This window comes from Alexandromys fortis, unplaced genomic scaffold, assembly GCF_014885135.2.
Source record: "Alexandromys fortis isolate MF-2015 unplaced genomic scaffold, M_Fortis_MF-2015_v1.1 scaffold_112, whole genome shotgun sequence".
NCBI lineage: Eukaryota > Metazoa > Chordata > Mammalia > Rodentia > Cricetidae > Alexandromys > Alexandromys fortis.
Window position 1 is genome coordinate 5,939,478 of NW_026068013.1, and position 21,936 is coordinate 5,961,413.

General features: G+C 42.0%; 1 protein-coding gene across 2 annotated transcripts in view; it reads left to right on the forward strand.

The window, feature by feature from the left end:
• The first annotated feature begins 2,840 nt into the window (after positions 1–2,840).
• The window catches only part of Sesn3 (sestrin 3), a 64,759-nt gene continuing 45,663 nt past the window's right edge, over positions 2,841–21,936 (forward strand). Inside the window, exons 1-2 of one of the 2 annotated variants that reach the window (XM_050162192.1) lie at positions 3,079–3,135; positions 8,237–8,320. Coding sequence is in view for 1 of the 2 variants with exons in the window: in XM_050162191.1 (XP_050018148.1) it covers positions 3,058–3,135 (78 nt within the window). In the remaining variant the exon portion in view is untranslated. Of the gene's footprint in view, positions 3,136–8,236; positions 8,321–21,936 lie in introns of both variants that reach the window. The other variant, XM_050162191.1, reaches the window with a different exon arrangement.

Sequence of the window (21,936 nt, forward strand, 5' to 3'; positions counted from 1 at the left end):
AAATCATGTTAACATCTTTAAGAAAGTATCACCCTAAGTTTTTAATGGAAAAATTCAATAGGGTGATGCCTCAGTAGGTGAAAGCACCTGCCCCCACCTCATGACTGGGTTTGAGCCCTGGATGCACACGGCAGAAGGAGAGCACTGGCTCCTGCAGTCCTCCTCTGACCCCCACGCCTGTGCACTCGACTGCACACACATGAGCACACAATAAAAAATAAAGTACAAAGCAAATAATTCTCCACATTGGCAGCAAGTTTCACCTATGTCTGATTTTTTTTAATACTTCTTACCTATTTTAGACATCAGACAACAAAGGATTGTTGAGTAAAATGAAAACAACCGGCTTTCATTTCTTCCTCTCTAAGCGATGAGTAGGATCTTGGATTGGTTGATCACTCTAAGCTCATTCTCTTTAGTCAAGCCAGCTGATACACTAAGGAAGCCCTCAGCGTGTAAAGAACTGAACAGAAAGGAAGGGCTTCTAGAAGAAGCTGGATTCTACAGGAGAGAGAACAAGTGTGATGGAAGCTGAGTGCTGGGAATGACTTGATGACACTGAGCACTTCAGGAGGGGACACACGTATATTCATGGCTCAATATAAGAAATCTCTCTCTCTCTCTCTCTCTCTCTCTCTCTCTCTCTCTCTCTCTCACACACACACACACACACACACCAAACAAACAAACAAACAAAAGCCAGGCAGGCTTGGTGGCGCACACCTTCAATCCCAACACTTAAGAATCAGAGGAAGGCAGATCTCTGAGTTAGTTCAAGGCCAGCCTGAGTTACATAGTGAGTTGTGTGTGGGAGTGTTATAGAGCAGGACCCTGTCAGTGAAGGTGGGGGGGATGAAGAGAGGGAGAGAGATCCAGGTAGGAATATAGTTCAAGAAACTCAGCAAAATGGGAACACATATGTGTTTCATTTTTTCAGAAAAACCGTGCCTTGCTGACTTTCTGCCTAGAATTCTTGTTTTTCTGCAATGAAGGGCACTCAGTAATCTTGTCTTTCATTGAGTTTTCTTTCTTTCACGGTTTCTTTTAGCTGAATGTTTAGCATTTTACCCAAACCACTGCTATTTTCTAGGCTATGTAGGTCTACCTAGCATCAAACCACCCTTTGCTAGTTATCAGTAGCTAAACAGACCTTCACACTTACCTAACCATATCACCTAGACCCTTGGGGTTTTCCAGTCTATTTAAACCCTATGCGGGCAGATTTCCATTTCCTTTGTTCTTTGCGTGGGCTTGTTTAAGGTGCAGGTCTCTAAAGGGGATGGAAGGGAGACAGATGTTGAGTATGGAAGAGATTGGCAGTTTGAACAGCAGTTTGGTCTAATGGCTTTGTTATGCTAAACGTGCGAGCTCCTCCAAGTGCGCCTTCCGGATTTTGCATCATACTACGTTAAATCCCAAACGCAGGGTAGTGTGTTAAATAATATAAGAAACGTAAACCATGGGTCAGTTCTTTTTAGTCATCTCCACAGACACTTTCTGTGAACTGCAGGCCTTCACAAATCCTGCCACACTCGAGACCTTCAGAAAAGGAGAAGCCGAGAATACAGATTAGGTTCCAAGAGCGAAAACAGGTGATGTCATAGCACGCAGTGCGGTGTGGTCACCGCCAAGGCCGGTTGGAGAACTGCAGTTCCTGGGCGCCTAGTGCTCTGCGCCAGTGGCAGAGGCACCCTGTCACGGGCCCGGCAACATCGGTGAGCACCAGCACCAATCAGGTGCTCGCTCTGCACGGTCTTTGTTCTCACTGGGGAGCAGGCTGCCGGAGTCTGGTCTGCAATCCTCCTTGCGTGGTTGGTTCCTCGGGGTACCTGCTCCCTGACTCGCCTGGGTTGGGCATCCGGCCAGCAGAGCTTTCTGCAGTGACTGCTGTCTTCTGTCTCCAGAACATAAAAGCTAAACCCTGGCCATCGTTGTCAGCGTTGGGAGACGAAGGTCCAGTCGTTTGAAATGGCAATTTGTACTCAGAACCTACCTTCCCAAGCACGGATTGTTGTCTGCACGTCTTTAACTAGCTGCCTCGGACAGAATTTTAGTGTGTGTGTGTGTGTGTGTGTACCTCTGACCTGTTCATGATAGATAGAAGAACTTTCTTTGCTGTGAGAATAATCGTCAGGAGAGAGGGAAAACCCTCTAAACCAAAGATGTGTCTCTCGGTCCCCACATCCCTTAGCTGTAGAGAACTCAAACCTCTATCCCTGCAGCCTCAGGTAGCTGGATGGTCTTTCGCACAAGACTCAGAGTGAAGCATGAAGTTCTTTGAGATCTCTGGGTGCAAAGTGGTGCAAGACCGCAGTCTTCCTCACAGCTATTCTTAGATTTCGACCGAGAGAAAGCCAAACCACTGCCCCGGAGGAAGGGACGTTCTAGCTAGCGTTCCAGTCCACCACCGAGAGAGCAGGAAACGTTTAGCTCGGTCTCAGATCCTCTAGCGAGCTCTAGCTTCCAGCTATTTAATCTCACTCCCTTCTGCCCCGACCTCGCTGGGGGTGGGGGGTGGAGGGGAGTGGCTTGTCCTGAGGGCGGCGCTAGAGTCCCGGATCATTTGCATACACCACACCCTCCGCTTCTCATTGGCGGGCTGGAGCCCCTCCCACCCCGCTGCCTAACTAACCCGCGGTCACCCTTCAGCGCCGAGCCTCGGAGATAAACTTAACTTGCCCGGAGATTCGAGGTGCTCTCGCCTTCCGCGATTGGCCGACGCCACTCATTGGCGGCGGGTGCGGGAGGGGGCGTGGCCGGCGCGGTCTGATTGGCGGGAGGGGGCGGCTCCCGGCGCGGCAGCCCTGAAGGCGGCGGGCCGCGGGGGCGGGGTTGCACTGAGGCGCTGAGACGGCCGCGGCTGCTCGTCCTGGCCGGCGGGGCGGGGGTCTGGCGATGGGGGCGGGAGGAACAACGGGCCGGTGAGCGCCGCGGCCGCAGTCCCCGCCGAGCTCGAGCGGGCAGCCGCTGCGCCGTAGCCACCGCCCGACCCCCTGAGGAGAGGACGTTGAGGCGGCCCTCCGCTAGCAGCCGCGGTGACAGCCCGGCGTCGGCGCGATGAACCGCGGTGGCGGCAGCGCGTCGGCCTCGGCCAACTACCTGCTCTGCACCAACTGCCGGAAAGTGCTGCGGAAGGTACGGCGCGGCCGCGTCCGGCGGCGGTGGGGCGCTCCCCGGGGCCGGGGTCCGGCCGGAGCTCCAGGGGGGCGAGACGCGAAGGGTCCCCCCGCGGGGTCCCCGCGCCCGGCCTGCCCCGAGGCTGAAGGGATGCTGGGAGGGACCGGCTCGGCTAGGGATGGAGGCTGGCCTGAAATCACTGCAGCCTGTGGTCTGCAGGAGCCTCTCCGCCGAGGCTGTCTCTGGGGGTATTTCTTTGACTGGCTCGCTGCTGCCAGGCCAACCGTGCCCCGGCACCCACTCTTGGTATTTTCTTGGTGGGTCCCGAAAGGCCCCGTGTCGGCATCTGGAACTTTATGCCCTTGGGAAACGCTGTTGGATCTTCCAGTGCCTTCTGCTGGGGTTGGTGGAGGTGGAGGCTGAAGTAGTCGTGGTGTCGCCCTCCGTAACATCCCCCACCGCGGTGTGGATCCAGAAAATCCGACCCAGAATCGGCTTACTGCTTTCCAGGCTGACTGATAGAAAGTTTTCTCCAGTATTGTTTAGCTTACTTGGCTTAATCGCTCCGTGGGGGATGGGGATGCAGGGAGAGAAAGGATGACAAAATGTCCCTGTAGGCGCAGAAGAGTTTTTAACAGATCTAAGCAGCCTCCTTGAATAATATAACCCTTTTCTCCTCCACACTCTATTTTTACATTGCATGAAGTGAGATCATTAGGTGAGGTGGCTCGGTTTGTCCAGCACCAATGAATTAAAATTGCTGAGCTGTGCATATCTGAGAGCTAAAATGAATACAGTGCCGTTTTCGTCAGTTTCCCTGTCTAAAGTCACTTTAGGATTGTTCTTTATGTATTAAGAAAAACAAGCGAGCAAGCACATAAATAAGCAAGCTCAAATATTTGCGCTCTTTGTCCAAAAACTGTTTTTCTTCCTCTGTGGGTCAGGCCAAGTGCCAATCAAAGTTGTTTTTCAAGCCTCTTTTCCCTGCAGTGGAGCGGGTTTTTTTCTTCTTCCCTCCTTTCTCCTATTTTATTTGAGAGCGTCAGGAAAGCAAAGGGATTACAGGTTTGAAGTTAATCAAACAATTAAATACGCCTTAAATTGTGTTTATTGGATATGTTTCTCTTAAAACAGATTTTTATTAAATGTGCATGTTGAGTATGTGCAGTTATTTTTTTCCCCATAAACTCCTGGATCAAATTACAGTTGATACTTGCTCAGCTCATTGTGGGGCAGCTTGTGAGAAATGTAATGGATCAGAAGCTCGGTTCAGTGCAGTTGGATGTTAACTCCTTCATTGCTGGACCAGATGGCATCTGAATTTAGCTTTTAAAAAATATTGTTTCTTAATTTTTAAACAGAAACTGCCTTTGTCAGTAAAAACAATGCCAGTGAGACCTGTTTAATTCAGTTTACTCTCAGTTAAAATGAGAGGAAGTTATATATTCTTAACTGAGTGTGGGGAAAGGTGCTGTAATTGACTTGCTTAAACAATATAATTCTGTTTCAATCAAAGCACATTAACATTTTAATAAATTTTTAAATAGTTAATAGCAAATTGTTTGACTAATAGGATACTTGGAATAGATATTTGGCTTCATACTTTTTTATTTTTCTTTTGAAAAAGCTTTGATTATGGATCCATAACACTAGCACTAAGGGCATGTTTATGATTATCTTCTAGTTATTAAGGCACTAGTATTTTTGTTTACCTAGGAAGGTCACCCCCACTTCTAGTCATAACTAGAAAAAAGAGAAGCATGTGCAAACTGGGCACACACATTTTCACATTTTATAATTGTGGTGCCCACCTCAGACAGTACTCAGTTTTCAGTAACTGCAAGGTGTTTAATTTTGACTCATGTAGTAGCATGAAATGAATTTAGATGGAAAAGAATTGTTTTTGCCAGTTAAGACATGACCTGGCAATGTTTGAAGCTTTTTAAGATTGCTGTTCTTATGGATTCTAGAAAAAAATCATCTAGCACTAAATGCTTCATCATTCTAAAAATGCCACATTCTGATAATGAGTTGATTTTATTTTTGATAGAGTATATGATTTTGCAAAGTTAATCTACAGCTCTCACAGCCTGATGCTTTACATTTTCTTGTGTCCATTTAATAGTGTACAGTAATAAACAAGTGAGTGACAGCCCTATGGGTTGTAACTGAGTGACCCTCTGCTATTAGAACCGACATTAAGGATGGGACAAGGCTTTACCTGTTTGTATGGCAGAAGACTTTTTTCTGTCTGCAAGCAGCCTAATTTATGCGATATGTGTGATGGATTCTGAGGAAACTTCAAGAGGAACTGAATTAGCTGTCAAAGGATAGAATTTGTTTTAATTCAGTGTCTGAACAGTGAATTGTGTATTGTATGAGAATCTCATTCTTAGAAGAATCCTCACAGTTTATGTTCACTGTTTTGCAAAATAAAGAGAGTTGTTGATACTTGAGTCAGAGAAGACCAGAGGGGAGAGCAAGAGCATCAGATCCATAGGTCTAGATCGGCCTGTTCTGTTACCATACACAGCACCTGCTCTGTCACCATACACAGCTGAGTGCGCCTGCTCTGTCACCATACACAGTGAGCACACCTGCTCTGTCACCATACACAGTGAGCACACCTGCTCTGTCACCATACACAGTGAGCACACCTGCTCTGTCACCATAAACAGCTGAGCGCGCCTGCTCTGTCACCATACACAGTGAGCACACCTGCTCTGTCACCATACACAGTGAGCACACCTGCTCTGTCACCATACACAGTGAGCACACCTGCTCTGTCACCATAAACAGCTGAGCGCGCCTGCTCTGTCACCATACACAGTGAGCACACCTGCTCTGTCACCATACACAGTGAGCACACCTGCTCTGTCACCATACACAGTGAGCACACCTGCTCTGTCACCATAAACAGCTGAGCGCGCCTGCTCTGTCACCATACACAGTGAGCACACCTGCTCTGTCACCATACACAGTGAGCACACCTGCTCTGTCACCATACACAGTGAGCACACCTGCTCTGTCACCATAAACAGCTGAGCGCGCCTGCTCTGTCACCATACACAGTGAGCACACCTGCTCTGTCACCATACACAGTGAGCACACCTGCTCTGTCACCATACACAGTGAGCACACCTGCTCTGTCACCATAAACAGCTGAGCGCGCCTGCTCTGTCACCATACACAGTGAGCACACCTGCTCTGTTACCATACACAGCACCTGCTCTGTCACCATACACAGCTGAGCGCGCCTGCTCTGTCACCATACACAGTGAGCACACCTGCTCTGTCACCATACACAGTGAGCACACCTGCTCTGTCACCATACACAGCTGAGCGCGCCTGCTCTGTCACCATACACGGTGAGCGCACCTGCTCTGTCACCATACACAGTGAGCACACCTGCTCTGTCACCATACACAGTGAGCACACCTGCTCTGTCACCATACACAGTGAGCACACCTGCTCTGTCACCATACACAGCTGAGCGCGCCTGCTCTGTCACCATACACAGTGAGCGCACCTGCTCTGTCACCATACACAGTGAGCACACCTGCTCTGTCACCATACACAGCACCTGCCTGTCACCATACACAGCTGAGCGCGCCTGCTCTGTCACCATACACAGTGAGCACACCTGCTCTGTCACCATGCACAGTGAGCACACCTGCTCTGTTACCATACACAGCACCTGTCTGTCACCATACACAGCTGAGCGCGCCTGCTCTGTCACCATACACAATGAGCACACCTGCTCTGTCACCATACACAACACCTGCTCTGTCACCATACACAACACCTGCTCTGTCACCATACACAGTGAGCACACCTGCTCTGTCACCATACACAGCACCTGCTCTGTCACCATACATAACTGAGCGCACTTTGTAGTGAGAGGAGAATTATTTACTTTTGGGAACATAGCAAGACCTGTATTGTAAAGCATTTCTACGTTAAGAAATTTGAGTGACAACAACAGGATCTGATTTTTAATTTCAAGCATGAAGTGGTGAAGCCCATTAAGGAGGTAGGTGACTGTCAGCCCATTCACCTGCCACCTCAGAATTAAGGTGGTGTATTACACATACTTTGTGTGTTGAACTATTACTACTATTAGATAAATAGAATTTCTTACATAAATTAAAGGATTTACATGTTTATTTCTTTCCTTTTTAACAAAACAACCTCTCACTGTGTAGCTTGGGCTATCCTCAATGTAGTTCAGGCTAGCCTTGAACTCTTGATTCTCCTGCTTTAGTCCCCCAAGTGCTGAGATGACAAGTATGCAACACTATGCTGAGAAGTTTCAATTCCTTAACATGATTCTAAGTAGTTCTAGTGATACATCTTATTGTGGCTATAGTATTTTTTCACTTATGCAGTTTGATATTCTTACAACTTCTTGATGTTTTTATAAGCAAAGAGAATATCAAATAAAGTGAAAAATGTTAATTTAACCCATATGATCCTCATTTAATATAATCAAAATGGTCAGTATTAGAAATTTTATTTAGTTCACCCAATGGAACAGATTTGCTTACATGATGGACAGGTAGCTACCTTCTACCTTTGCCTAAGTGAGCTTTCTTAGGTTTTATATTTTTGATTGTGAGGTGGTTTTTTAATTAATGCTGTCTTAGATCAAATAGTAAGTTTGTGATAGCAAACCTAGATGCAGTTCTCTTCAATCTGCTCTCTATGGAGTGCTAAGATGCTTTAGGGTATTAAAACACTTGAGATGGATTAAATATTTAGCTATGTATTCAATTATTTTTAATGTAATTAAAAATATAAATACTTATAAAATGTACCCATAATTTTAACACATTTGAATCTAGCTACCATAATTATCTTGTTACAAGATGTTGCTAATGATCATGATGGCTATAATGGTGGTGATGATAGTGGTGGTTATATTATACATTGAACTTTTTATTACATTATTGATTAGGAAGATTGTCATTGTTTGTGAAGGTAGTAGACTTTATAAAAACTTTTTTCATGTATTTTACATATTTGTTTCTGGGACCACAAATTTAGTAAAATAAATAATTATTAATTTGTAACAAAATACTAATTTAAATTATTGCTTTGTATATTTAATGCTTCATAGTTCAAGATCAGTGTAAGATTTAATTGGTGAAATGACTTCTGCTGCATCCCATAATTTATAAGATGATTACAGTTTGATCTTTGGGTAAGTTAACTAACTTCCTTGAAACCCAGTTTTTTTCCTGTAGACTATACATGGTTTTTACCTGTCTCGTGGTGGCTTTGTGGCTTAAAGAGAGTGTGTGTAAGCACTATGCAAACCCTCAAATGTCATTATACAAGAATGCAAAGCCCAGTCTGCATGTTTTCCTTTGTGTGTTAGGATTATAGCTACTAATACACCCTAAGTAATTTGGTTTGTAGTCATTTTTCATAGGAATTTTAATGATTGCTAGTATAAGAGAGGCCATGATAATATTTTTATTGAGAATAACCCTTATGCATATTTTTGGTTTCATTTTTTCATTTGTATCCTCCTCTCTTTGTACATACCCTCCTTTAAAGAATAATGTGATATATTGCTTTTGGATTTTCTAGTAATTAATTAAATCCCCTTGACAAGGGAAATGGGTATTTGCTTGAAGAGAGCATGGGTTAGCAGAGAAGACCTAGGACAAAGCAAGGGCATCAGTTACTCAGTTTAGAAGAGTTATAAAGCAGTAGTCTCCTAATATCAGCACCTGAGTTTTCCACTTTTTCCTTTGAAGACAGTGACCTTGATAGTTTATAGGGTGCCTTTGCATCTTCTTGGGTCTCTCCCAACACTGAGAAGGTTTAGGTGGCAGAGTCTACCATACAGCTAATAAGAAGTACCCTTAAGTTGGGCTCTGTTGCTGTGATGAACTTTTTCATTCTTCCCTGCAGTGCTGAAACTGCCAGGGAATATCTCCATTCCACATACAGCTTCTGTGCAATGCTCCAAGGATCCTAGAACTGGGATTCAAAAGTTAGCCTTCTTAGACAGGGTGCAGCAGCTCAAGGGGAAAGAGCACAGGGAGTCAGCTACACCTCCCAGCTCTTGAATGCTTGCAGGCCCCTCACTCCTCACCCTGGCACTGGGCTTGGGGAGTATGTCTAGGACACACGAGACATAATCAAAAACTGTGTTTTTGAACTTTTTTGAGGCTATAATCTCAAGAAACTTTTTTTTTCTTTCTTTAGTGTGTATAAAAGCAGTGTGGGCATAATTGTGCTGATACTTTAGCATAAATCAAGGAAATGGTCCCACTCAACATGGGGGAGTGAGATCAGTCTCATTTAGGAATGCTGTTGGAGAAGCAGTAAGCCTTACTCTTTGAATCGTCACCCTCGAGGACCCATCCTTTCACACGTGTGAGGCAGTTGGAAGGTGCACAGCACTCTGTGCAGCAAGCTGTCTCGCCTGTGTAAACCTGTGCAATAGTTTTAGTAGCACGCTCAATCGGACAGTTTTTTATATAACCCATTTTACTCAGAAGAGCACTGACAGACATTTGCTTCCTCAGATTTGAGTATTTATGCAAACACAGATATTAAGCAAATTTTTGTAAAATTATATTTGTTCCATTAAATTGTTTCTTGTATCTATGTTCTGTTATTGAGACGGGCTCAGTATATAGCCCTGGCTGGCATGGAATTCAGTATGTATACCAGGCTGGCCTGGAGCCCCAGAGATCTGCCTGCTTCTGCTTCCCTAGACCTGGGATTAAAGGCGTACACCATCATACCTGGTGCAAGCTTCTCACCTTTTAAACTCTCTTCTCATCACGTGAAAGATTATATTAATGGATGTGATTTTTGATACCACATATGTGCACCAACATTTGGAAGATACACAGAACCCAGTGAACCAGTTTGTGGAAGCTACAAGTTGTTATACCCTGCTTCCTCTGCCCCCTCCCCTAACCCACTGCCTTTCAGCCAAGAACCAAATCATTACATTGGGTTTGACCAATGATTGTCTTAACACTGACAATGAATATTGTCAGTTGTTTTCTTTGAATTTTCAGGATTGTGTTACTCTTTTTTGAGGTGTTTATCAAGATCACATAGAGATAAAATATCTGTTCAAAATGTAAGATGGATAGGTAGGCTTTAATATAATATAAAATATTAAGTTCATGTATATGGTTTCAGAAGGGATATTTAAAGGTTTTGATGTGATGTCTAAGAAAAGTATTCATAATTGTCTCCTTTTTTAACCACATATCTGATTTTCTTTAAGTATTCTTCAGTCAAAACATCACAGCTTATGAATGCAAAAAGCCCAGCTATCTTATGATAGACATTGAAGAGATTTGCAAAAATGTAAATGAACCTCACTGTTTTTTTTTTGAAAATAAAGTTCCATAAAGATATATGATTTATGATAACATGTAATAGACTTCGAGGGCTGGTTTTTCGAAACAGGGTTTTTCTGTGAAACAGTCCTGGTTATCCTAGAACTCCGTAGAGCAGGCTGGTCTTGAACTCACAGAGATCTGCCTGCCTCTTCCTCCCAGGTGCTGGAATTAAAGGTGAGCACCACCTTCACCCAACCATGTAGTAGACTTTTATTTTAGGTGAACTAAACCTTTAAACTCTTCCTAGCTTTAATTTCTATTACAGAAACTGTTGACAGTTATAATCTGCACATGAACAAACTGCTCTGGTGTTTGCAATGTTTTCTGAGTGTGAAGGGCTTCTATGGGGGGGACATCTAAAAACTGTTATGTTGGAGTTACGGACTGTAGAGTATGGTACAAGCAGAAGGAGTTCAATGGAGAAAATAAAAAACAAGTCCTGATAGCATTGGCAGAAGATACATATAAGGCCACCCAGTCACCTGTGCTGTATGGGGATGCTTATAGATACTGCCTGGCATCTCTTTGTTGATGCTCTAGAAGCATTTCTCTTAGCATGGTAAGACTTTGATCAACTGCAGATGATCGTTTTGTGATTCTCATGGGCATCCCTTTAGGTGGTAGAAATTAGGTAAAAGGGCAAAATTTTGGTTCTGAAGGAGTATTCTCTCTGCTGTGTGAAGCAACTGAAGAAAGGTCTGGTCCAAGGCTATGTCCATTGCACTCTAATTGACTGGCGTTTGGCTGAAAAGGAGAGGAGGACCCTGAGTAGCAGGGTTAGCTTGCATGGCTTGGAAGCAATAGAGGGCAAAGGGAGTATCAGACCAAAGAGAAGTGTCAAGCCGAGGCTCTGCTCATAGCATTCTATGACAAAGGAAACAAGGACACTGGTGTGGATGGGAAATAGACAGCTCTGCAGTCAGGGCTCCTGGCTGTTTTCTTCACAGGAGAGTTGTATATGTGTGTGTCAGGGAAAGGATACAGAGGCAGTGTGTTGAGTGCGTGGGAGCTCGGAAACTTTCAGCTGCCTAGCCTATGGTCTCTAGGGTACAGGGCCGGGATCTATTTACTTTCTGTGGTTAACTAAGACCTGAAAGTGGCAAGCAGCGTCTGGCCTATCTTAGATATCATTGCGATAAGTGTGAGAAGGAAAGTATAATTTGCTATTAATCTTCCCACCCTTTTCCTTTTCTGTTGCCTGGACTTCAGGCTGTGCAGCTATTGCGTCAGTTGCCCTTCCTATTCTTCATTAGCACAAAGTATATGGATTTTTGTCTTACCAGATGGTCTCTTATTTGGAATCTGGTTCATGAAGGTTTTTTTGTTTTTGTTTTGTTTTTTTCTCAAATGATGAGACTTCTATTTAAACACATAGGTATTGGCAGTGTATTCATATTGGATGCAGTACAGTAGAGCCGGCACAATACAATCACACCATTCTGAAATGTATCGAGTCCTTTCCAACTTGATTCTACTGTCATTATAAGGAACACTGTCAGAATACAGCAATAAAGATTATTTGAAAAATAAAATGTACTGGTTGTTTTGCTGTTTTGCTATTTTATTGTTTTTGTGGCCACAAGACTGAACTAACTATCATACTAGTCTTTGGACAGTGTTGTCGTAGAGTAAGAATGTTCACTGAGAGACTGTGCCGACACCAGCCTCAGCTGCTAGTCATGCTTAGAAATATAAAATAGCTGTTGCTTTGGAGTGAACTCTTAGAATTTGCTCTTAGACTTCTTAGAATTTGCCAGTATTCTGCAAGGAATGACTGTTTTAGACGAGTAGTTAAGGGCACATCTTCAATTTCCAAAATGTTTTGTGGGTATCTTTGAAGGTTCCCATTCGGTAAAGGGTTTGCTTGACCTTTCCTTTTTCTGCTCCAAGCCCTTTGCTTTACAAGGCTCCCACGCCAGCTGCAGGCACGTTGGTCATCAAGCACTCTTATAGTAACCATGGAACAGAATGTTTTGTAGCCTCTGCCTACCCCATAACTAGCCTTTACCTTTAAGATCCACCCAAGAATGACTCATTCATTGCTCTGTAAGCCAGAATATTGGTTGCCATCAAGGAGAAGACATAGATATTACAGATAAGAAAATTGTAGGATATTTTGTCCTTATTTGGAACTCAATCATGGGTTGAAAACACTCACATTCTACCCCTGAAACTTCTGATAAGCTGTGACAGGTACTTTACCTTATTCATCTTAAAGAATAAAGCTCATATATGAATAAGCATGACCAGCATTTAAAAATGCCTAGCTTAGGACTGGATTATTTCTTATACCAGGTACTTCTTAGCCAGAATAAGATACATATTTTCACCTTATTTTCTACAAATCAAAAGTTATAATAGAGGAATGCATCTGAATATCATATTTCATCTTTGCCTTTTCCTGTACAACTAAAGCAGGGCAGTTGAAGAAATGAATTTCATTATTGTAATTACAGATGTGTGTACAATATTTAGAAAGCTCCCCACAGGGTAAGTAAAAATGGATTTTTAGATGATTATAATTATCTGAGACTGTGACACAATTTCAAGTTTGTTTTATCATATCAGAAACAAGGCATCTTTGGTTATATGCTGTCTGTGTTGCCAGTCCCCACTAGGTAGTGAGTTCTGTGTGTGCTCACATTGGCACAGTAAACCCATGGAGAATCTCTCTCTCTCTCTCTCTCTCTCTGTCTCTCTCTCATATGCTTGCATGTGTTTATATGTACATATATGTGTGGTCTACTCATCTGTGCATGTGTGTGGAGGACATAGAATATCTTCTCAGTTGCTCTCCACCTTATTTTTTGAAATCAGGTCTCTCACTGACCCAGAAGCTCACCAGTGCAGATAGAGTAGCTGGCCAGCATGGCTCCTGGATCCTCCTAGCTCCCCTCCCCCTTTTAGCACTGGGTTACAGGTCTTCTTGACCAGCTTTCTACATAGGTGCTAGGTACGCAGACTCAGAACCTAATACTTATACAGCAAGCACTTTATCCACTGAACCCAGCTCTCAGTTTTTAACAGTGAAGAAGCTGGGACTCAGAGGGCTTTGGGAACTAGTTGTGGGTCATAGTACCAACAAACTAACAGGATTTGAAACTAGTTTGAGATCCAAAGTATGGCACAGTATACAGCTATAAACATTGCGTGACTGTATATTCTAACATTTTCTTAATGTGAAGAACTCCTCAAGTCTTCTGAAGTAAAACTGACTGTATTGAATAGGAACCTAAAGCCTCCAGAGATTAACAGGTGTGATCTCAAAGTTAGATGTTTTCTACTCTTTTCCTTCTTAATGATTTTAAGTGAAGTTATTAATAATCTGGGTCATTCCTGTTAATGTGATTAATCACAAGATTGATTCAGACAGATGTAGGTTGTTTTTTTTTTTCTCTTGTAGCTACTACAGTTGAACCTAAAATTAGGATTGTGCACATGGGAGAGAGACAGAGTTGAAGTGCTCATTACAGTTTTCATCTATTAGTTTTTACTTTTATCTTTTCAAACCCTCAATTATGTGGCCAGTCTTTCCTGATCTCAGAATGCCTTTTTCAAACTGCCCAGCACACTTGACCCCTCTTCCTGCCAACGAGCCAATCATGACTTAATCTCACGGTATCACCCAGGACTGGTACAGTATTTTTTGAAAAAGGATTGTCTAGGACTATTTCAGTTATTGTGTTTCTTGAATTGGACTCCCAAGAAATATCCTCACTTTTTGTAAATTCTTTGCCATTCTTTCTGCAGCTAAGAAGTGATGTGAGTGTTCATTTCTACCGTCAGGTCAGCGTTCACATTGAGCATTAGTTGAAGGTGGTAAGAAGCCTGCACTGCTGGTGTCCCCAGTTCCCTGCATCTGCTGTGCAGCATGGTTCATCCTTTACCTAGGTTTGTTTGGAGAGAGGGATTCCTGGAAAGGGTAGGTCTGCTGTAGTAGATCAGAACTCCCAAATAATAACACCGAGACTTATTATTAGTTATGAAAGATCGACCTTAACTTAGGCTTGTTCCACTAGCTCTTATAACTTAAATTAACCAGTTTCTTTTAATCTACATTCTGTCACATGGCTCATTACTTACTTCTCCATCCTGGTCATGCTGCTTCCTCAGCGTCTTGCTGGTGACTTCTCCCCAGAGTTCTCTCTCTGCCCTGAAGTCCTACCTATACCTCCTGCCTAGCTATTGGCTATTAAACTTTTTATTACACCAACCACAGCAATACATCTTCACATAGTGTACAAATATCACACAACAAAGAGTTCCCACAGTAATACCTGAGATGCCTCTGTGGTAGATTGCTGTGGACATTGTAGGTCTGTAGAGGTGCTAACTGACAAGCCTGCAAATCTGGCCACTAGGTATTATTTCCAGGAGAAAGGAAGTCCCGAGATCAAAGTAACAACTTCTTTACAAATGTCTTTTCTAACTGACATTTTAGAAGGGTACTGATTTGGGCATACACGTAAGGAAAATAATTTCTCATCCAAACTTTTCTATAATTTAGTCGAAACTGATGAAATCTCAGTTGTATTGTAGCCTACGTATTTATATTGTGGTGTTGTTATTTAAATACGTTATGTTTGGTATATATATTTAAATACGTTATGTTAGTACTATATAATAATATAGATATTAAATATAGATATTATAAGATATAGGTTTTAATATTATTTAGGCTAAGTTGTTGATACTTGGAAATTATTTTAGCTTGGCCAGGTATGAGTCAGTAGTAGATTACTTGTCAAGCATGTTTAAAGCTCTGGATTTATTCACCAATAATACTTAAAAGAAATCACTGTAAACTATGAATTTCATTTAATTATGTTCGAAACCTATTTAGTAGTTGGCTCTCTTTAAAATGAGGGAGATGTATGTTTAGGTAAATAAAAACTTTAGATTTTTTAGTAACAGTATGTTTCTGTGTCAAATACTTTTTCTTTTAAATGGTCTTCACATTCTCAGAAAAGAAATATTGTCTGTTGATATCTATAAACCATTCAGTACTATGTATCTTCCATTCATTTATTTATTTCTTCACACATTAAATCCTTCTACCTGGTAGGTGCCAAAAGATCAGGAAATGAGAAGACCATCACTTGTACCTAAGCGGTGGGTGATTGACAGTGTGCCTTTGGGTCTTGGGAAGGTCTTCATAGTTGGGGTTATGTTCCTCATGTATAGTACAAAGAAGGTTTGCATGCTTTTTGTAATGGCTTGGGCAATACTTTAGGATTCATTTCATACTCAGAAACATAGTGTCTTTAGCCACAATAAATAGTGTGAAATGTTTGTCTTTTTCTGTCCTTGACTTGGCTCACTGCCTACCTTCCTTAATCAACACTGACAAAAGCACCCATGTAATGAGTCTTGTAAGTGAAATGCCTGCATCCATCAGAGCTGGCAAGAGTAGCACCTGATGCAGGCTGCGTGAGTGTTGGCCTGGGGGATGTAGTGAAGGAGGATATTCACTAGAAGCTAATCCTTCTAAGGAGTGTTCCAAGTATTCCTGATGAGGATGAGCTTTTAAAATGAGGCACTAAGCATTTAATCAGTGACTATTATATGGTGCTGTTTATCTGGGTCACCAATGTGTAAGTGCATCTGGATGTGATGGGAGAAATCTACAGCCCCTCAGAACACTGACACAGCCCCTCAGAACACTGACAGCCACACAGAGCGCTGACAGCCCCTCAGAGCACTGACAGCCACTCAGAGCACTGACAGCCACTCAGCATGCACATTTCAAGCCTATTTGATGAGAATTCTCACTGAATGCGGAGTCGACAATTCTGCACTTAGGTCTAGAGGAAGTACTTTGACAAGCTCTTGCCATGATGCCCATGTAGAACTTCAATACACACAACCCATACGTCAGAAATAGACTAAGAAATTTTACTGATATTTATATTGTGAAATATTCACTAACTAATGTGTAAGTTTTAAAAAGAAAACAACTTGTTGATACATAAGCAGCCACACGTGATGGAAAATACTTCTGACTGGCATTGAACTTTTAAAGGCAAGCACACACATGACATTTGTGTTTTGTACCTTGCTTCCTTTACTGATTATTCACTAATACGGTGGTTCTGTTTTCCTTTCTTTTTTTTTTTAAATATTTATTTATTTATTATGTATACAATATTCTATCTGTATGTATGTCTACAGGCCAGAAGAGGGCACCAGATCTCATTACAGATGGTTGTGAGCCACCATGTGGTTGCTGGGAATTGAACTCAGGACCTTTGGAAGAGCAGGCAATGCTCTCAACCACTGAGCCATCTCTCCAGCCCCCTGTTTTCCTTTCTTTACTAACTGTTGTCTTCACGAGAGGTATTGCAGAATGCCTCCCTGTGATAGGTGTGCATTACTCATCCTTCACAGAGGCCTGGAGCCCACGTCACTCTTCTTCCTCATAGTCATTTCATGCACTTAGCATTCATGGATGATTGACTATAAACAAAGGTATACTGTGCGGTCCATTGGAGATCAGTCAGTCCAAGGTGGAGTTCTAAGATAAAGATGTAAGGCTCACAGGAGGCAGATGCTTGCCTTTTCCTGGAATATAAATAATGCATAATAGGCTTTCAGTCATTTCTAAGAGAAATTTACATACAAGTAGTAAGTTCCTCCTCAGTCCATAGCAATAGGACTTGTTTCTTGAAATCGGTGAATGCATAGGATGCAAGTACTCTAGCACCACTCAAGGTCTGGGTTCTACGTATCTATAGAACTAATAACAAGTTCCGAAGTGACTGGGTCTTGACAAAAACAAATGCCCTTTCTAAATTACTATGATTGACTCCCCTTGCCCCCACACACTGAAACTTGCTTTTCTTTTTAAAAGTTCATTTTGGAAAGATTGAAGAAATTAAGATGAGGTGGTTCTAAACTGATCCTAGTTATAGAAACGCATGGTCATTAATCTAGACCTGTGAATGAGTGTTTTGACTGCATGTATATATGTTCATCATGTGTGGGCAGTGCCCTGCTGGAGAAGTCCAGAGGGGAGTCAGATCTCCTAGAACTAGAGTTGTGAGCCACTGTGTGGGTGCTTGGAATTGATCCTGGTTCCTCTGAAAGAGCAGCAAATGTTCTTAAATGCTAAGTCCGAAGACTGATATTTAAATTTTCACAATGAAAATAATTTTTCCCTTAAAGAGAACTAGGACACATATCCTTTAAAAAGACCAAGGATTGATGTATTTGTTTTATTGTTTTGAGTCCTTAAGAGAAGAGTTAAGCATTTATATAAATTATAGGTATGTTTTCATTTATGGTTGCTTACCTGCCTTGTGTAAGTATCAGATGGTGACATTAGAAAGGCTGTAAATGAAGAACAGATCCAGGATACAAACCTATATGTTACATGAATGTGTACACACATATATACATACATACAAATTCTCATATACACGTGCATGCACATGCCAGTAAGTGGAAACTAGCTCTTTGCAAAACACAGGTTGCTTTAGTCAGTTACAGTCTTATCTATAGTAGCAATCACAACTAATTTTATTCTGTTTGGTTGATTCTAATTTTGTGGTAATGGGTGTTTTCCTTGTGTTGTCTCTAGTGCTAAACTTGAGCCTGTTGTTGATTTTAAGCAAGAGGAGACGTATTACATGGTTCCCTGCCACACCCCCAGATGCCCAGGTGTTGACTGCTGAAGAAACAGTTGCAGTTACTTAATTCAAAACCGTGGGGAGAGTTGCTTTTCTGTTAACCATTTTCTGTATTCTGTGAGGAAAGGACTAATAGAGTGCCTTAAATAGAACTGTCTCCATGGCAATGGGCACTCAGCTTTTGACTTGGAGTCTCATAAAAAAGGAAATTTAAAAGCATATTTTCGTGGTCTGAAATAGCAATATGGCATCAGTAAAGCATGGGAGTGCTTCCCGTCAGCCACTGCACCATTGACTCCACCAGAAGAAGGTGCCTTTCTTTGAGTTGCACTTGATCTTAGCATTTTTAGTCTGTAAAACTTCTCTTAATTAAGGGGTAACAGTACTGATCTTCAAATTGACAGTAAACTCTAGAATCTTTTGCAAGCTTAGGACTGGGACCAGGGCCTGAGAAAAAGGCATTATTTATCTCTGATTGTATTCTTGCAAAGAAAGAAATACTGACCCAATGATGGGTTATTCTTGATTATGCTTAAACAGAATTATCTCTAAAATAGTGGAAGCAATGAGAATATTTAAAGTTTAATAAAAATGCATTTCTGGTCACTACAATTTGTGATCTCAGATCAGTTTTCTTGTTTAAAAGACAGCTGGCAACCTGGCCCTCCAGTTCCTGCTTCTTCCCACACCCATAGAAGAGACAGCACCATTTGACTAGCTGCTGGGCCCCCTAACTGTAATTGAAGGCCAGTAAAGATGCACCCACAGTAGAGTCTAGGATGGAAAAAGCTAGCTTCTTCTAAGTATGTGAAGTTTTAGTTTTTAAGAAGACAGACACATGTAACAAGAGCGAGCAGGCTTGTTGGGGTTTCTGTCTTACCCAATTCCAACAGCCGGCAAGTCCCAAAGAAAATCACACAGAGGTCTCCATAAGATTATAAATTGATTGGCCCATTAGCTCGGGCTTTGTATTAGCTCTTATAACTTATATTAACCCATTATTCTTATCTATGTTAGCCACATGGCTCGGTACCTTTTTCAGCAGGGCAAGTCACATCCTGCTTCTTCAGTGTCTGAATAGGACTGTGGAGAAAGCTTCCTTCCCAGAATTCTCCTGCTCTCATTGCCCAACCTTTCCTTTGTCCCTTTCTGATTGTCCCGACTATACTTTCTGCCTAGCTACAGATCAATCAGAGTTTATTTAAAACACAATCTACAGAATACGGAATTGTCCCACACCAGACACAGAAGAAGGAATGTCTAAACTGACAAGATTAATTCGAGATGCTGAGATTAAAGATTATTTTAACAATGCTTATTCTTGTTTTATAGTTTGTTTTTATTACTAAGCATGAATTGATAAAAATGTTAAAGCTGTTCCCCCCCCCCTTGGGTTTATAGATGATCAGGTTAATTGCTTATTACTATTAACAGTGGTCACAGAACAGATGAAACTCCAAATGTTCAAACATATTACTGTGTGGAACAGAAGAGTGGTTACATATGGAATTCTTGTGGACTTCCTACATGTATTTCTCCGGAAAAGCATGGTCTTCTAGAATGAGGGAAATTATTATTTCCTGTTAGAAATGGTCTGACTGAAATTTGAATGGACCGTTCTGAGGTCCCAGTTTCTTGAGGCAGCATTAGAGCTATCTTCACATCCTATCTCATTTGTTCTGTGTAAGTACTTTATGAAGCTGAGATGCCATGCCCACTTCATGAGATAATGTTTTCCTACTGCCCAACACTGCTCCGGTACTATGGTAACATGCAAGTTCCCTTCTGAGGAAAATGTAGATAAGGGAACAGTTTTATATTAAAGCTATTATTTATAATAAAAAATACAGCTATCTTGTTTTCTAAATTAGAAAAGGCATATCTTTTCTAGGAAAAATACTTGCCAGCTTTTGTACAGAAGGGTTTCATTGCCATATAGCCGTGAGAATTGATATTTCATGATTTGTCCAGTAGAGAATTAATTCAGAGCTGATGGAACTGAGTGATCCCTTGTACCTACAGCATTCTCATGTAACTCCTGCATGTCTTTCCTAGGAAATCAAATAGCGTTCAAATATAGAGGTCCATATTTACATGTGCACTTTGAAATCTAAGTGTTTTGGTGTGTTAATTCTTTGAAAATATTTGCTAACTAACTCTATTTATTAAATATATGTGTCTATCCAAACTACAACTTAAAATGATTTTCCTCACGTTACGGGTAGGTATGCCGTGGTAATTTGACTTCTGTTCTCCTTCACAAGGTATGGTCACCATTGGGGTGATCAGTAAATTCTATGTTGATTGATCTAGAAGTGCACTGTCATGTGGAACTGACCTCCAAGGTCTTGTTTCCACATAGGTAACTGCTGAAGTCTTAAAGCTACTCCCACAGTGATGTGTACATTGTAGGGAAATGATAGTTTGGGGTACCTGGGAACTCAAATGCTTTGCCTTAAAAAGTAAACTTAGTCTGAGAAGCCAACAGGAACTGCCAGGATGCCCTGCAGCTTCGGCCTTTGCCTATTTGGATGCTTCTCTGGGGACTAAACCATGGCTAGAGAATGTGGGAGCAGTCCCTAAGAGTGAAAACCAGGATATTGAGCCAGCAGTAGTCCATTAGCTTACGACATCCTGACCTGTCAGCCCACCCATGTGCTGTGACAGTGAAAAATGAGCTTGACACATTGGGGATCACATAGTTCATCTTTTATCAGACAGTGTTGTGGTCTGGGGAGATGTGTTTCTTGGGCAGGAACAGCTGTACTTGAAAGTCTGTCAGTATCCTGGGAACTCGCTAACAAAAGTTATGAAAAGTTAAAATACAGCACTGAGCTGGTTCATTTGGAAAAGTACTCTCTGTGAGCATGAGGACCTGAGTTTGAGCTCCACAACCAGGTAAAAAGCCAAGATGGTAGCACACATGTCAGTGCTGAGGACATAGACAGGAGCACCTCTCGAGCTCCATGCCCAGCCACCTTGCTATTTGTCGAGCTCCAATCCAGAGAGACTGTCCCAACAACAAAGTGGACATGATGGAGAGATGACCCAGTGGGTAAAAATACTTGTTGCTCTTGCTAGAAGAACTAGGTTTGATTCCCAGCTCCAATCCAGCATAGCACAACCACCTGCAACTCTAGTTCCGGGGAATCTAATGTTTTCTTTGACCTCCATGGGCACCAGGCATACACATGTGCACATGCATACTTGCAGGCAAACATTCATGCACATAAAAATAAATAAATCTTCAAGAGGATAGCTCCTGAGGAATGACACCCAAAGTTTACCCATATGCACACACATATCCCACCCAAACCTACAGTATATCCAGATCAAGTAATCCTTAATGCTGAAGCTAAAATTCCATACTGTGTTTTTAATGGAAATATCTGAGGACAGAAAAATCTATATATTGTTTTGTGAGAACTTTTAAAATCATTCATAATAATAGATCATAAAGATTATTAAAAAGGGGCTGGAAAGGTGGTTCAGTGGTTAAGAGCACTGCTTTTCCAGAGGTCCTGAGTTCAATTCCCAGCACTCACATGGTGGCTCACAACCATCTATAATGAGATCTGATGCCCTCTTCTGGCATGTAGGAAGAACACTGTATACATAATGAGTAAAGTCTTTTTTAAAAGATTATTTTTAAAAACTCATTTATATAACTTTGTTTATTATCTCTTGATTTGTAAAGAAAAGAAAAATATAGAGAAGAAAATCATTAAGTACTATAACAACACATGGACTTAATTTTCTTAAAGTATGGTTTGATGTGTGTGTGCATGTGCATGCATGTGTTTCTGTGGGTG